This window comes from Mesitornis unicolor, unplaced genomic scaffold, assembly GCF_000695765.1.
Source record: "Mesitornis unicolor isolate BGI_N332 unplaced genomic scaffold, ASM69576v1 scaffold32672, whole genome shotgun sequence".
Taxonomy (NCBI): Eukaryota; Metazoa; Chordata; class Aves; order Mesitornithiformes; family Mesitornithidae; genus Mesitornis; species Mesitornis unicolor.
Genome location: NW_010171751.1, coordinates 1 through 16,526, shown reverse-complemented (window position 1 = coordinate 16,526; position 16,526 = coordinate 1). Strand labels below are relative to the sequence as shown.

The 16,526-nt window shown below is 35.7% G+C and overlaps 1 protein-coding gene across 1 annotated transcript; it reads left to right on the top strand.

Annotated features, from left to right (window-relative positions):
- Positions 1-327: 327 nt before the first annotated feature.
- Positions 328-15,543, top strand: LOC104537309 (neuroblastoma-amplified sequence-like; the record flags this gene model as incomplete). Its single annotated transcript, XM_010180137.1, has 8 exons — positions 328-461; positions 1,196-1,258; positions 1,583-1,705; positions 3,242-3,344; positions 4,529-4,752; positions 6,475-6,587; positions 9,934-10,047; positions 15,430-15,543. Coding segments are annotated over 8 exons (988 nt in total), but the record flags the coding sequence as incomplete, so codon positions are not given.
- Between the last annotated feature and the right edge of the window lie 983 nt (positions 15,544-16,526).

Below are 16,526 nucleotides of genomic sequence, written 5' to 3'. Positions count from 1 at the left end.
TAGATAGATAGATAGATAGATAGATAGATAGATAGATACTGTTTTACTGTTCACAGCAGTTACCTTCCTCTGTCCTACACCCTTTCCACCTCTCAAATTCAAAAAGGTTATGATGGTGTACCAGTGTTCTTTCCAGTGTCTGCCATGTAGGAAACTAGCAGAGTTCTGTTTCAGGTTGTAACTTCAACAGGTACTTCATGAAGCTGTTAGCAAGAAACTGTCTAATTACAACTAAAGACAATTTGTTACATCTTTTTATTGTTAGAAGAAACTTAACTGTTGAATTAGAAACAGAAAAATAAGAAATGTGCTTTCTTTTCTTATTAGTGTCAGCAAAAAATTATTCCTGATCAAGACCAGCTTATGATTACGGCATTGGAATGTATTTATAGTTGTGAACGAGATGACCAGCTCTCTCTCTGTTATGATATTTTGGAGTGCCTTCCACAAAGAGGATATGGGTAAACATTTTCAGCTAGTTATTTGTAAATATTTCAGATATTTTAGTATAGTTGTGAATTAATTCTTAAAAAAATATTCGTGAAGTCACTAACGGGTAGGTAGTGTTACTGGTATATTCTGTTCCTATCTGAGTTGCCATGGTCATGTGTATGCTTGTGCTGTATATACACACTTGTGTTGTATTTATACTTCATCAAATAGTGCAACAAAGCATCATTTAAGGTAGCAGCCTAGACCAAGGCTTCCATGTTAATTCCTTAGGCTTTTATATCCTGGTGAATTAAGAACAAGTGTTAGTGCTGTCTTACTGGTCTTGGTGGTCTTGCTGCAGTTTGTGGCATCTTGCACTTAGCTTATAAGCAGCAATACGGCCCTGTGAGAGAGGTCTCTATATGGAAGACCTATATGAAGGACAAGTAATTCTCAAGAAAGTGAAGGCATGAGGAGCAGATATAAACTGTTTTCCTAGTATCTTTTACATGTAGGAAGGAGAGAGTGTATGTGTAAGGAACAAGCAGGAAAACAAAGCACTGTTCTTGGGAGACTGAGGAACCCTCTCAATTTTAGTAGTCCTTCCAGCAAGAAACAGTTTTAATTTTTTCAAGCAAACACATATGTGATTTTCATCAAGGAATGTTTCAAACTGCTTATCTTTGTTATGTGAATTATATGAAGAAATGGCAAGAACTATGGGGATATATATTTAATATTAATCGTATAATATTATTTGCAGGTCTGAAACAGATAAAACTAACACTCTTCATGATGAAGTAGATGAACTGGAACAAATTCTTAGGTATTTAATTTTGCTAAAATAAGTAATGTATTCTTATAGAAGTCACTATGCATGCCTAGAACTTTTTATGATAAGAAAGCAGCAAGATTATTTACATTTATTTTCATCACTTAGAAATTTTGAATGGTTTTAGCTATTAGTTATTGGTGGCATGCATTTAGCCTACAGTATTGTATTTTTTTTTATTAAATCTTATTCTGGCTAATCCATACTGTTACAGACTTTATGGAGACTTTGCATTTGAAGTACATTGTCTGAGACAGCTGTAAGACTGCTGCAGCAGAGTTAGCTGTACAACTGCAGAATTAAAAGGTTCATTTATAGTGTTTCAGAGCTATTGGAGAAACATGGACTTCAGAAACCTGTTTCCTTTGTGAAGGACACAAAGGACAATGCAGAGGAGGCACGGAAGCTGATGATCAGGCTGACGAGGCACACCGGTCGCAAGTTAGTATTCAAAGGGGAATGGGAGATAAGAGGGAAAGGACAAAAAGGTAACAAGTATTTACAGTCAGAGAGCGTACCTGCCTATTCTGTTGCAGTAGGGAACTGTGGTGTTCAACTGAACATAAAACACATTTGTTAAATTGATGATTAACATCTTTAGTGTTTTGCCTGCATTCTCCACATTCAAGAAACTATGTCTTACTTCAGACCTGTTTCAATATGTTTGCATTCAAGCAAACACCCCTAAGAGACATACTGGCTGCAAGATGATGAACAGTAAATGTTAACATATTGTAAATGAGGTCCCTTAGGACCTATTGAATTTTATTGAGAGAATAGGATTTGTAAAATAACACTTTCTTTTTTTTTTTGGCATATTTTCTTAGGATCTCTTGTAATAGGGTGATTTATTGATTATATGTATTGATTCTTCCTCTTATATTTCCAGTTTAATTTTTCAGTTTTTCTGTTTAAGAACTACTTCATTTAACTCTTCTTCTAACTGTGGATACATTATTACATGGTTCTTGGCATAAGCAGATAAAAAGATTGAACCCTGGGAAAATCACCCATCACTGTGGGTTTTTTTGTTTGGTTGGTTTTTTGTTGTGTTTTTTTTTTCCTGGTGGTTTTTTTTTTTCCTTATTTAAAGTAAATATGCACAACAGTTTATCTCTGATGGTAGGGTAGCATATAGCTTGGACATGCTGAAAGCTTTTTGATTTCCAGAAGCCTTTATTTAGAAAGATCAAGTCAATGTCTCTGTAGGAAAAATGTTGATTTTTAACTTTTTGTAGACACCCTTTGCTTTCTGAAAATGAAAGCTAATGCCACATGAGAAAATCACTATTAGCTGGACTGGCTTGTGTAGTTTAAACTCTTGAATCTGAAAGGCTCAAGAAGGCAAAAAAAAAAAAGACCTTTATAGGTGTTTTTACTAGTAAAAGTTTTGATGGAGCACATTAAGTTGTATAGAAAGCTTTGTGGGTGAACAGCGACCCATGGATCCAGAGAGTCAAGAATCTGAATACCATTGGAATTTAAGGAACAAAATAAATTTGCAGCTCTATTTGCTTGTGATTGCATGCGATTGATTAGTCCTTTGAGACTGCTTACAGTGAACAGCATTTTAATGGTCCTCAGTTGCTGTTACAAACTTGTTTTTACCCAGATATTCTTGGATCAGCGGAAAGATAGCGGAAAGATAGCATTTCCAACTTTCTCATGTGCTGTTGGAAGTTATCAAAACCTAGTTGCAGGGTCTTGGTAAAGATTGCTGAAATCCCTGTCTTGTCTCACAGAAAACAAACAAAAACCAGTTTGGGTACTGCGTTGTTATTGTCAATCAATTTCATTCCACAGACACTGTTTTACTGTTGATTAATATTAAAAGCATTCTGTCTTTAATTCACTTTCGGTTAAAAATCTAATTAATGATTGAAGTAGCATTTGAGAACTCATATATTTTTGGTGTTGGAACTGCTTTTCTTTAAATTTGTTAAGGAAGAGAATATTCAATTTTCAAAACATTTGTAGGCAACCATCGGTCAGTGAGACACACTGGAAGGAATTGCTCCACGATATGTTAGACATGCAGCAAAAAGTATATACATGCTTATATTCAGATACCTGCTATGAGGTGAGTCTTATGTTTTCTTACTGATTTATGTCCCAGGTAAGCTTCAAATTCTCATTTCATATTATTGCTCACACGTAAATACATTTTCATGTTATGTTGCTTGGTTGTCTGCTGACTCTTTCAGGGTATTTTAATTCAAATCAGAAATGTCCTATGTTAGTTCATTTTATCCAAAGCTCCTCTAATAAATAAATATCCTATATATCTTTTACTAGAATTCAACGTTTTTAAAATTGATTCAACTTCTTGAGACTTTGTAATTGTATTGACAAATGTGTTCAGTAATAAACACTTTAATGGAAATTAGCGATCTTTAATGTTCAACTTCAAGCATTTCTTAAATTTGGTTTGGTAATGTTATCCAAGATAATTTTAGGATTATGGACTTTCTGCTGCTTGCAGTTGAACTAAAATAATGTGAAGTGAGAAATCTAATTTCATTGAAGGGGAAGAAAAACCCAAAACCCTGCATGTGTATAAACCTCAAATCTATGCTGTTAATATTTGCAAAAGCCAGCTATTAGCCTGATGTAGAATTTGCTGTGACATGTATTGTTTATCTACATTTTCACTTCAAAATTCTGCAGTTTATTACAGAAACAGTGCCAGGTCCACTGTAGTTGTTTAAATCTTTTTAGTAAAGACTAAACTCAGTATTTAGTATCTTTTAAAAGTTTATGAGTGTTTTACTACTGTTTGCAGATTTAAGTACTTATGGCTACCAAGCTGATTAGCTCTTGGGAGAATTTTTGAAAGTGAATTGAAAAAAAAAAAAATGAAGGGGAAAAAGCAATGCTATTCAACCTATACATAAAATGTCCCTCTTTCTTTGTAGTTGTACAATTTTAAGTTACTCAAAGAGAACTGCAATGTCTTTAATGTTCATGGTTTTGTGATGGGCTAAGTCTTAGTGTACTTGAAATTTTTAAGTTCATTTAAATAAATTATAGTACTAGAGCACTCTGAAAGCTTTAAGTAGAAATCACTAGCTGTTCATTAGTTTTAGCTATACTTAAATAAAATGTGGAAATACTCCTCAGTAGAAGTTAAATTTTCTGTTTAGATTTAACATATTCTTTTGACTTCAAAGATCTTTTTATTCATAGATGTTGGTTCCATACAATGCAGATAAGCTTATTTGAAGCTCCTGCTGCAGATTATTAAATTAATGTTCTATCTTTTAGATATTCACAGAAAGCCTTTTATGCTCAAGCAGTATAGACAATATCCACTTGGCTGGGCAAATGATGCACTGCAGTGTTTGGTCAGCAGATCTAACAAGTTCATCAAAAGGGAAGCCACAGTACCGAGTCAGCTATGCGAAAAGTATCGAGCTAGTTTTGGCTGCTAGCAGAGAATATTTCAATTCTTCAACGAGTTTGACAGATAGTTGTATGGATTTGGCCAGGTAAATTTATAATTATCATATACGTAAATACATATTGTTCTTTTAATTGAAACTTGAATTATTATTTTCCCTGTAAGATGGTATGAATCTTATGTGTGTTTATCTCTCTTCATGTAAAATTACATGGTAAAGGGAAATTACATCTCTGGCTTCTGTAAGATTTTTTGTTTGTTTGGGTTTTTTTTTGTTTTTGTATTTCTTCCATGGCTTGCTTTGTGTGTGTGCACACCATTGCTGTCCCTGGTTGCTGGAGTTGTCTGTTACAGAATTCAAGTTGAAGAAGAAGAAGAAATGTGCAAGTCTTTTCCCACGGATAAGCAGCTTTTTGTGTGTGTCATTTGAACCTTTTCTATGTTACAATTGTGGGCTCCGGTTACTATCAGAATAGAAAATAGCATTTTGCTGATTCTTTAATTTCTTTTCTTACATTGATCTTTCATTGTTCCGAGAGTTCATTTGAGGCTGTCTCTCTGTTACATTAAGAAGTAAGCCAAATAGTTCTTCAGAAAGGAATTCAGACATAGAACAGCCTTGGAAGTTGCAGTGTTGGTGTTCGTTCTTGTACAGATTTATATATGGAAGTATTTTCTTTTACAGTTTAGATGCAGATAGGTGAAATAATTCAATATTACCTATGTAGAAGGTTGGTACTGGCTTACCCTAAATATTTAAAATAGATGCTTGTCTTAATATTTCCAGCCTTTGCATTTTATTCTAAGAATTTGCTGTTTCATTGGTGGTGGTGTTATGAGTTAATCAAAATGAGTTTTCCTTTTTCCTTAAGGCACTTATTAAAAAGCAAACAAACAACAAAACCCAACAAACCACAAACCAAACAACAAAAACAAAAATAAAATCCCATTATCAAACAAAATGTCTTTGCTATCTTCACTTAGACATGAGTACACTTACCTACTAATTACAAGAAAAAGATTAAATTATTTTTCTTCCCCTGAAGATGCAAATTCATCTTGACCCATAATTGTGTGTACATACACATTGCCAGGTTGGTTTTTTTTGACTGCTGACTATAGTAATACAGCCAAACTGTTTGTAATAATTATCTTACCCTTTTTCAAATTAAGAGTTTTTTCTTAATATTGTTGATATAAAGTTGTTGCATTCACAAATCATATATTTTGTGTTTGGGATTAAAGCAAGAGTATTTTTGCAGTTTGTCTTGAGTGACTGAAAAAGCTTTTTTTTCCTTTCTTATTTCTTCTCCTTAATCACTTGCAGCTTATTCCTCTCTGTTTTCATTTGCTGAACCTAGAAAGGAAACTGAATTTGTGACAGTGACTCTAAACATTTCACTTCCTATCAACTTTTTACAGAATTTTGCTTTTATTTTCTAGTATATGGCAACACCAAAACACAATAGTGATCCAAGAAATATTTCCCTAAATACGTACATATTTAAGTGCATATGTCTTCAACATCTTTCATTAAACTCGTTGCAGGTCTAAATTCAAGAAGATTTAGGTGATGTTTTTATCACAACTAGGTGAAGAAGATTCTGGCAATCCAATAATAGAATATTGTTTAAATGTTTAGCCAGCCATAACAGAGATATAGTAACAAACACTTTCAATGTGTGTTTCAGAACTAGTTAATATATATATTTTTAACTCACAGGTGGATTTTAAAAATAAATTTAGCTTTGAATTTGAACTCAAATTTTGAATTTAAATTTTTAGAAAGAAACGTTTCATTCCTATTTAGGTGCTGTCTACAACTTATTGTAGACTGTCCAAGTGCTATTCAGGAGGAGCTGGATCTCATTCGTGCTCTCGGCTACCTTGAAGAATTTGGCGTGAAAATTCTACCATTACAAGGTACTGCATGTTTTTATTCTATATATGGTTACTTGAATCACAGGCATAAATATGCATGACAAATAGTTTACTTACTGCTATTTCATGAGTAGACTGAAAGGTCCCTTCCCTGCCTCCAAGTAGCTTACAGACACATTTTAAAATAATTTTTCAGTTGATGTGAGATAAGAAAGATGTCTGCTTATGGAATCTGTGCTTTGGGACTTATTTTTAGCAGGTCTCTTTTTTAATAATTAGAGTACTGAATATCTGAAGCTCCTGGTGACTTCCACAGAAATAGTTTGAGCTTACCATTTATTTAAAAAGTAATCTCCACTTGCTTATGTGCTGATAAGCTTTAAAATAATGGGTGAGAAGGGTACTTCATTTGTAGGCAGCATTCATGTCTCCACTGGTCTCTTTCATTTGAATGTGTATGAAACCCAGTGACAACAGAAAGGTATTTCTTCTGATGACTTGTTTAAAACTTTGAATCTGTTTTGGAACTCTGACTCCAATGGTATGGAAAGTTGTTGGACAAAGTTGGGAAGAAAAGATGATTATGAACAATGAGCTAAAGGGGAAAAAGGAATATAATATTTCAAGGTTTACAGATTATGCCAGACTAACAAAGTTCATTGCTTTACGTGGTGGGTTGACCCTGGCTGGATGCCAGGTGCCCACCAAAGCCTCTGTATCACTTCCTTTCAGCTGAATGGGGGATAGAAAATACAACAAAAGGCTAATGGATTGAGATAAGGACAGGGAGAGACCATTCACCAATTAACACCATGGGCAAAACGGACTTGATCTGGGGAAATTGGTTTAATTTATTATCAATCAAACCAGACTAGGGTAATGAGAAATAAAAAGTAAATCTTAAAATACCTCTCCCCCACCTCTCCCTTCTTTTTGGGCTCAACTTCACTATGGACTTCCACTACTTCCTGCCCCAGAGCCATGCAGTGGGATGGGGAATGGGGGTTGCAATCACTTCATCACATGTTGACTCTGCTGCTCTGTCCTCCTCAGGGAGAGGACTCCTCTCGCTCTTCCCCTGCTCCAGTGTGGGGTCCCTCCCATGGAAGACAGTCCTCCACAGACTTCTCTGTGAGCCCTTCCCATGGGCTGCAGTTCTTCACAAACTCTTCCAGCATAGGTCCTTTCCACGGGGTATAGTCTTTCAGGAACAGGCTGCTCCAGTGTGGGTTCCCCACAGGGTCACAAGTCCTGCCATCAAACCTGCTCCAGCATGGGCTTTTTTTCCCCACAGATTTACAGATCCTGCCAGGAGCCTGCTCGAGCACAGGCTTCCCATGGGATCACAGTCACCTTTAGGGATTTGCCTACTGTGGTGTGGGGTCTTCCACAGGTTGCAGGTAGACATCTGTGCCACTATCGACTTCCATGAGCTGCAGGAGGACTGCCTGCCTCACCATGGTTTTCACCATAGGCTGCAGGAGAATCTCTGCTCTGGTGTCTGGAGCACCTCCTGCCCTTCCTTCTTCACTGACCTTGGTGTCTGCAGAGTTGTTTCTCTCGCATATTCTTATTTCTCTCTCTGCTGGCTGTTGTTCTGCGGCAGGGCTCCACCCCCCCCAGCCTCTACCCTTTCTTAAATAAGTTATCACAGAGGCGCTACCACTGTTGCTGGTGAGCTCAGCTTTGGCCAGCAATGAGCCTGCCTTGGAGCCGGCTGGCATTGGCTCTGTTAGGCACAGGGGAAACTTCTAGCAGCTTCGCACAGAAGGCACCCCTGTAGCCCTCCTGCTACCAAAACCTTCCCACACAAACTGAGAACACTTTATTAACAAACTCCCCACTTTTCTAAATGAAAGAAATACCAGAGAGCTCATCTACCTGGCTTTCAGTGAAGCTTGAATGTGCGGTGTTTGGGCAGCTGTGTGAAACTGCATGAACACTGGTGCTGAAAGCACTCTAAAAAAACTGGCCGAGAGCACTGAGTGCCAGTGAAATGTGCTGGTGCTAGTGTTTTACTTTAGGCGTTGTGCAGAGAAATACTGGGATTTATGGAGAGCACTTGTGGGTCTATGAAAAACGAAAAGGATGTTCATAGTGGCTGTTGTTACTTTACTTTGGCATCCCCTTTTGTTATCTTTTATTTCAAGTATTCCTTCAAAGTGACTGAGAGTAAGTCTGGCTTCTAGATCTTGCAATATTGCCCTGTTAACTTGTACAGAAGAATTATTTTTTTATCAATTTCTTCAGTCTGTAGAGAAGTACATGTATATTTTCAGTGTTGTATAAAGAAAGTGGCAACATAATATTGCATTAACAGTATATATAATACAACTGATCTGGATTAATTAGAAAATGTGAAATCGTCCTTGTAATTTCATTAATGATCCTGACATCCTTTCTTCAGTATCTTTCATGCAAATCAAATTAATCTAATAAGATTAAAATTATGTTTTAAAGTTTTAATGAAAGCCTTCAAATGGTCAGTTACTTTGAGAGACTATAATTAAATAGCATTAATGATCAGTTATTCCCACAGTATGAATTGGCAATAGACTTTTATTTGCACATTTATGTTTAGTTTTCTGTAGAGCTTCCCCCTGCCACTTGTATTTTGAGTAAACTCAGTATTTAAGGTTGTGAACTACTATTATGATGTATTTTAATAAAATCTGGTTTGGAGACTCCATATTAACATAAAAGTTGAAGAAAAGTCCATTTTTAATGAAAGTGCTTGACCCATGCTGCTGTTCCAAATTACTTTCAGTTACATTGGATATTTCAAAAAAATCTTGTTTGTAGAGTCAGTGGATAAAATCATTTTCCTGCTGTATACTAATATATGTGTGTGATATTAAACTAAAAGTGTAAACTTTTCCCATTCCTCCATTTTTAATTTGTTTTAGTCTATTTTGTTACAGTTTTAGACTAAAATTTTATACAATGAAGGCAATTGTTTAATTCCTGGTAAAATCTTCTTTGAAACAGTATTATAAGCTTCTCAGGATATGGTTAACACAACCTGGTGGTTTGCAGGCTATCCTTCCACTTGTTCAAAAGATATGTATTTGTAAATTAAAACAGCCTGAAGATTTTGCCTATGACAGTTCTTTCAGCCTATGTGATGTATCCTGTCCACCCTAAAATAAAATGTGGCATGAAATACTAGTTATTTACAATGTTTGGGGTGGATATATTGTACTGTTATTTTAACTTTCTGTTTATGGGTATAATTGAGGATCTGCATGTAAGTGACTTTGGGCTGGTTTTCAGATTGTGTTTGCATTCTTGTATTCCCTACCACTCTTTCTGCATCTCCGTTGCTTAACCAGAAATAGAGCAGTAGGATTCATTTGTGCAGTCACTAACGCCAGTTCTTTTTCAACAGTGCGTTTATGTTCGGATCGACTCAGTCTCATCAAGGACTGCCTTGCTCAGTTGTCAACAAACTATAAGCAGTCTGCGAAGCTCCTGGGACTTGCAAATTTGCTAAGAGTTGCAGGTAAGCTGTGTTAATAAGACATTGAATTGCAGAGCAACGTGCATTTGGGTTATGCTTTAGGGCACTTGAGGTGATCATTAGAATGTGTGTTCAAGGATATTGCTAAGGAGTCATCTAGAGGAGCTGTCATTGGGGAGGAATAAAATACTTTACAGAAATGAAATATTTTATCTGTAAGACAGCTGATATTGTCAGCTGCTCTGATATTTCACTAATACCTAAAATAAAACCAGCCTTGTCTAATCTGGATTTTGAGTAAAAGCTCATTTCAGATTGGAGGATTTGTGGCTGCGAATTTTGTCTTACAGTCTGCGAACTGTCTTACAGTTAATTGGTGGTACTGAAATTCCAGTAGATCTTATTGTCTCTGTCAAATAAGGTAGTTTCATGTAATAATAGTCCCATTTAAGTTTGAGGGGGGAAAATGTAATCTGTAGTGCCTAAACTTTAGCTGTTTGACTTCTGTCTATGTTTTGTGCATTGGAAACAATGTTTTAGCCTGAGAATTCATTTGAGGAGCTGAGTTCAGTAATTGAATCCTAAGAATATTAGATTTCTTTTTCTTTTAGATAGCCTTCATAAAGTGTCTGGCAGACCTTTTGATTTTTTCAAACAGTACTTCATCAGTGTAACTGCAAATACAGCACTGCCAATTTTTATGGTATAGAAACAGAATATAGAAATATAGGATATAAACCAGTTCATATTTCATGCAGTGCGGTATATAAAATCTATGCATTCCGGCGTTGTCACTGGTGCGTGCTTGGCTGATTCTTTCTGTGTTTGTTAAATCATTTAAGGATTTTTTTCTTTTTGATTATTTTCTTTTTTGATATTGTCACAGTTCACACACATGGATTTTAAGACTTGTGAATTAGTATTTTTTAATTTTAAGCTGAATATTAGAAAAGGAAAACTTTCCTTACAGTTTTAGCACAGATAGTCTTTGTTCAGCAAGTTTAATATTGCTGGGAAAGAATAACTTGATTTCTAACAGCTTATGATTAAGGGGAATGATTTTATGGAGATACTTTGGGATGAGTCTGGATATTGGAAAAGAATCTAGGGATTGAACTTTATGGACTTGCTTAATGAAGAATTAGATAAAGTGCTACTGGAAGAAAGAATTGTTTTTCATTCCTAATTGGTTTTCACTGCTTATACAATTATCCTGATTTATGAGCCACCTTTGCAGTGAAAGAAGTTCTAATTTTGTCCTACACAACTGGTATTGGTTACACGTGCTCAAATTTGCAGTCCCTTCAGTTCCTGATCCACCATGTGTATCTACCAGTAGAGTGCTTTCTTGTGCTTTGTCTTATCTGCTAATTGGAGGAATTTGTTTCAGAGCATCCTGCTTTTGTCCCTACCCAATCTGATGACTGATTTTGAAACACCTACTTGCTAAACCTAACCATACATATATAGATTTTATATATATGTGTACATAGAGAGTATATGATCTATGCTGTATTATACTATATGTAACATATAACCTATGAAATACTGTGAGCATGTATATTTCAGTTTTAATTCTAAAAGAGTATGTCTGCTATGCATGCAAGGGTAGAGTGCACATGGTCCTCCTCAAGGAGCTTTGGGGCTGTGTTCTCTGAATACAGTTTGTTTAGAGAGCAGCACTGAAATATGTAATGTGTATACATATACAAATGAGTAATAGAATTTATAGTCGTACTTATCAAAGCTAAAATATTGCTTAGGTAATGATATATCAGCTGGCTTCTTAATTGCTTTAAAGTATTTGACTAATGACAGTTAACTCTACTTAAGCCTCACATCACTACCTCTGTAAAGTAGACACACAAGTGTTATCTTAATTTCACAGATGGGCAAAGCGAGTGAGGGAGAGTGTGCTCAGCATGACAGCCAGAAAATCAGCACCTGCTCAGCGAGCTGGAGCTGTTCTATATCTTGCAATGCTCACTTAATCCATGCTTTCAGTTAAGAAAAGGTGTGAAAGGATTCACTTTAAGTAATTACTCACTTACAAAGTACAGGAGCAAGAAAAGAGTAAAAAAAAAATTCTTAGGTATCAGATCAGAAATTAAGAGCATTTTCTCTACTGTTACTGTGTATTAAAAGTGTGTAGTTAGTATTGTTCTTGATTACATGAGTCAGACTTTCTACATATGTTTTCTGTTCATTATTCTCTCTTCTCACAACTTATTAGTTACTTTACTCCATAAGCTAATTCTAGTAAGCTTAAGCTTTGCTCACATTCCTAAGTTGAGGCATATTTTTGAAATTCATCTTCTTTCTTGACTTTATTGCTTAATGCATGTGGAAGTAACCATGCAGCTGGTTTCTGATCTGCTAAATGTAGGTGTCGTGGAATTTCTGAAGTATACATACAACTTTGGTACCATTTGACTTTTAAATTTTTATGACATGGTTTCACTCAGGATAATTTTGCTTCATCCACTCACAAATGCAGCATACGTCTTACCCAAAGTGTTTCTATAAAAAAGCTTACTTTTTTCTTTATATGACCCAAATTGGATCAAAAATTTTAAAAGTATTGGACATCCTTTATTTCTCAAGAAAAAAATGTTTTTGGACTATTTCTGAGCTTCCATATTTTTCCTCTCATCATTTTTAATGAAATCACAGAATCATGTAGGTTGGAGAAGTCCCTTAAGATTATCAAGTTCAACCATTAACCTAACACTGCCAAGTCCACCACTAAACTGTGTCCCTAGGCACCACATCTACATGTTTTTTAAAACACCTCCAGGGATGGTAACTCCACCACTTTCCTTAGCATCCTGTTCCAAAGCATGACAAACCTTTTGGTGAAGCAATTTTTCCTAATATCCAATCTAAACCTCTCTTGGTGCAACTTGAGGCTGTTTGTCCTCATCCTATCAGTTGTTACTTGGGAAAAGAGACTGATACCCACCTTGCTACAACCTCCTTTCAGGTATAATGCCATGTCTGCTTGTATCAACTTTTATCTGAATACTAAACACCGTAACAAAAGGATATGGAAAGAACTTTGGAGACTTAAAAATGTTAGTGAGTGGAGTAACCCTTTTGAATATAAATGCATTTTCCTTGACATAAGGAGGCAATAGTCTGAAGGAGCTGAACACACACAAACTCTCACAAATAGTGAGAGGGAATCAAAAACTAAGATACCCTTTCCAGTTTCTGACCTCGTTGTTTCAATTCTGGATGTCTGACATTAACATCGAGACCTAATGCAGAATTATTATGTGGTATAGTATGTTCACTATTGTAATGGTTTTCTCATTGAACCTTTCTTGGTTTTAAAACTTGGATGTCTGTCAAAATGGCAAGGGGAACTAGGATTCAAAACTTTGTTTTATAAGACTTAATTATTAAAAGTGCCTTGAGTGCAGTGAATTTTATCACGTTTGAGTAGAAGAACAAGACCATGCTGCTAACTTGCAGCGGGGGTAGTATTTGAAGTGTCTGCACTGTTGAGGCAATGAAAGCCATGTGAAAAAGGGCTTGGAGTTGTGCTGGGATTCACTACTCATGTTGTTGTTGTTCTGCTCATGATGGTTGTTCTGTGGCATTACAGTGTGTGGCAAGATAATGAAAGCTCAAATGAGTGAACAGTGGAGATAAGATGAGCAAGGGTAGCCATGGACTGGAAAGAAAACAATCCTTACATTTTATGCTTGCGGTTTTGTAAAACATGGAGAGATGTATCCTCCTGCATCAAAACTTGATTAAGTAAAATGTTGGAGATGAGGGACTTGCCAGAATGCAACTGCTCAGGCAGTTAAGGAGACTGTTATTTACTCCAAGTGATCTTCCTCTCTTCCCTCCAATCCCAATGATTTTTTTAAGTAGGAATGAATAGCAGTGATTATTTTGTATAGCTGAAATCTGAGGAACAGTATTTTGTTTATTTCTCTTGCCTTGTGTTTCTGTCTGCTACTTAGTCAGATCTCTCTGCAAGTAGTAAAGTTGTCAGGGTGAAGTGGGCATCAGAAGGTGAGTGGCAAGTACGAATCTCTTGCTTATAGAAATGGCAGTTTGCATTTAGCTTGTGTAGATAGAAGCATCTCTTTGTCATCTGTAATTGCTTTTGCCCGGATGAGAGGTTCCCAGGTTCCAGAGGGCAAAATTTTGCGACAGAAGAGCCTTGGATGTGATTAATTTGCAACATTGTGTGTTGGCAGTATATGGAACAAGAGGCCAAAAGATAAAATGATGGGAAGCCAACCTGTTCTCCCAGCTGAGTTAGTTATGATGTGCTGGGATTACGGGAACCTTGATTGAGTTCAATAATTAGGTAGCTTCACTTCCCTGAATGTCATTTTAGTGCAACTGATACATCTTCTCGTTTGAGAAAGCTTTAAAAAGAAATTTGCCTTGCCTGTATTGATGTACCTGCAAAGTAGAGTTAAAAATAACAGCTTTGCAATTTGAGAACACGTACTCTTTAAATGGTTTTTGGAACCAGACCTGTTTAACCTTCTGAAATACTTGCATTTCACAAGTTGTAGTAATACAGTTTCATAAACCAATGCCCTTTTCAAATGACTATAACAGCAGTGACTTTGTAAAATAATTTTTAATAATAGAGGAGAAACATGGGTATAAAGCTTGTATTGAAAAAATCCACTCATTTTTACTAGTTTCTTGCCATCCTTCTTTCCTAAATTAAAATGAATAGCGTGAAATTATTTTTCCTGTGTATGTTTAGTCATGTTCTCATGTAGTGCCTGGACATACACATTATTTTGAGCACAAGAGGGGACCAACTGGTGTCAGTAAAGTAAATAACTTTCATCAGTAGTATCTGAAGTGTTACTTTCGACTCATAACTTGAGGAAGAGGCATCGTCCAGAAGATTTGGTGACCAAGATGTGAGTATGGTGTGGAAAAATAATTTCAGTTCTACATGCTCAATTCATGAGGGTAGATATTTCTTAAATATCTCTGTCTTCCACATCTCATGAATTATTTGGCTCTGTGAAGTGGGAGTTTGAACTGGGGCTTTGTATACTGTAACAAAACAATTAAAAATTTCCAAATTCTTCTATTAAATGTTTTTTTTTTTTCCAGTACCTTAAATACCAGTTTTGTTCTATATCTTGGCCAACACATCAATACAGTTTCAAAACCCTTTCATTTTTTTTAACCTAGACAAAACATGCTGTATAGGATTTTTTTAAAGACAACTATGATGCCAGTGGTTTTCTTTTAAATGCATAACTTTTTATTGTTTCCTTCAGGAAAAGGCAGATAACTTTATTTCTGCTTGTTTTGAGACAGGCTTTTTATGTTGTGTCATATGATTTTCTTAAGAAATGAAGTAGCAAGCTGAAGTCGAACGTTAATTTGAATTAACCGATAAAAATGTTGAACTTTTTTTTTTTGCAGGAGATGATCAGATGGAGAGAAAAGGTCAAATTTTAATACTTTTAGTGGAACAAGCTCTCAGTTTCCAAGACTACAAAGCAGCCAGTATGCATTGCCAGGAGCTCATGGCCACAGGTGACGTGAATAAATGAGGGTCGTGTGGGGTGATAGTAGTGGAAATCTGAGTTTTGACTTTTGACTTACTGTGAAGTAAGATACTTCAGATCAATCCATTTAATTTAAAAAACAGTTGTGTTTTGTTTGTGCTGTCCCACTTGTTCGTCTCTGGAAATAATTAACAGAAATAAAATTTTATCAGCCAGCTTGGTAGGGAACTTTTATTTAGTTTTCAATCTGAAACAATATTACATTCTGTAGTAATAAGTGCTGATTTTTGTTTCTTATAAAGTTGTGTGCATGTTATAAAAGATAGTTCAGATATCTTTAAACTGGCCTTATATTTTTAAGAGACATTTGCAAGGTCTATTTGCATATCTCCAAACTTAATTTCTTGGCTTTCTCACAAAAGTTGTGTGTAATGTATAGGAGCTGACAAGATGAGGTGACAGCCAGATTCCTGTAATCTCCTCCTAAAGCAGGAAAAATGGATCTTAGCTGTTTGTGATATTACTTTTGCAAGACAAAAACATGCAAATGTTTTTGCCATATGCAATGCACAAATACATGCAATGGAGATGTACGCAGCAAAACTGTATGTAATGAAATAGTTACTGAACTATTCGATATGGAACCTTAGGGAGCTTTTCTGTGCACATCAGGGAACCACGATTTCTCGTTTTCTACACTGTATCTCTTTCGAACAAGTGAAAATATGTGACTGCAGCTAGTAGAAATGTGCAGATCATTTAGATATCTACTTTTCTATCAAAACTCTTAAAATATTTGTGGCATTTATGTAATTTGTATATGTGAGGGTATGAGTGGAGATAAATTACGTACGTGTCAAGATACTGAGGAAGATGGGATTTCTCTTTGGCTCTTGAGATTGAGGAGGAAAAATATGAGATTAATTGAGGTTCTTTTTATTATATTAAGTCATATATTTTAGTTTTATGTTTGGTTGTGGTTATCAAGGATAAGAGGGTCATTAGGGGCAG